The 815-nt window shown below is 43.9% G+C and overlaps 1 protein-coding gene across 1 annotated transcript in view; it reads left to right on the top strand.

Moving 5' to 3' along the window:
* Nucleotides 1-556: 556 nt before the first annotated feature.
* The window catches only part of EMH_0070780 (uncharacterized protein), a gene marked incomplete at both ends in the record, with an annotated part of 4,079 nt that continues 3,820 nt past the window's right edge, over nt 557-815 (top strand). Inside the window, one exon of the mRNA XM_013499015.1 lies at nt 557-808. Within this exon, the coding sequence (XP_013354469.1) occupies nt 557-808 (252 nt within the window). The remainder of the gene's footprint in view (nt 809-815) is intronic.

Below are 815 nucleotides of genomic sequence, written 5' to 3' on the forward strand. Positions count from 1 at the left end.
CTTTAAATTTAAATTTAAATTAAACTAAATAAGAAATAAAAAACTAAATTATTCTTCTTTTTTTGATTATTTCATGTTTTCGTTTTCTGCGTTTCAATGCAGATCGCCGGCGAAACACCACGGGTGCTCGGCTCTCTCTTTTGTGGTTTTTCAGCAAAATGGCGGCATTTTAAGCCGTTTCTTTTGATTTAATTTAAAACAATTTATATTTTAATTCATTTGATCCATTAGATCTCAGAAATCCTCGCTATTTACCCTCCTAATTCCGCTGCTTTCTCTCCCCCCGCGTGCGGTGTATGCACAACACCTGCAACCACAACACCCACCACCAGGCGGTAACCTTCAGTTATTTGCAAGAAAACAAACGAAACGCACGAAAAAGAATATTTAAAACAATTATTACAAACAAATGAATGATGAAAAAGAACAGAAGCGGTGCAGATGGATAGATACAAGCCTTCTTTCTGCTGATCTGAATATACACCGCAACGAAGAAGAATGCAGCTAGGAACTCAATTCTTCTCAACTGCAACTGAGATATGTTCTCTCTGGCTTAATGCCTGCAGCTGGGGGGGATACCCCGCCGAGTCCAGCAGCAGCTGCAGCAGCAGCAGCAGCAGCAGCAGAACTGCTGCAGCTCGAGCAGCAACGACTCATCTGCTTGCAAGAGGCTGCCCAAGATGAAGCAAAAGATTCTGGAGAAGAAGCAGAGGCAGCAGCAGCTGCTGCTGCTGCAGAAGCCTCAGAGTTGCTGCTGCTGCTGCACCGAAAGGAGCAGCAGCTGCTGCTGCAGTCTCGTGAGCTTGAGGTAAGTA

This window comes from Eimeria mitis, genomic scaffold (assembly GCF_000499745.2).
Source record: "Eimeria mitis Houghton genomic scaffold, Emh_scaff3918, whole genome shotgun sequence".
Classification (NCBI taxonomy): domain Eukaryota; phylum Apicomplexa; class Conoidasida; order Eucoccidiorida; family Eimeriidae; genus Eimeria; species Eimeria mitis.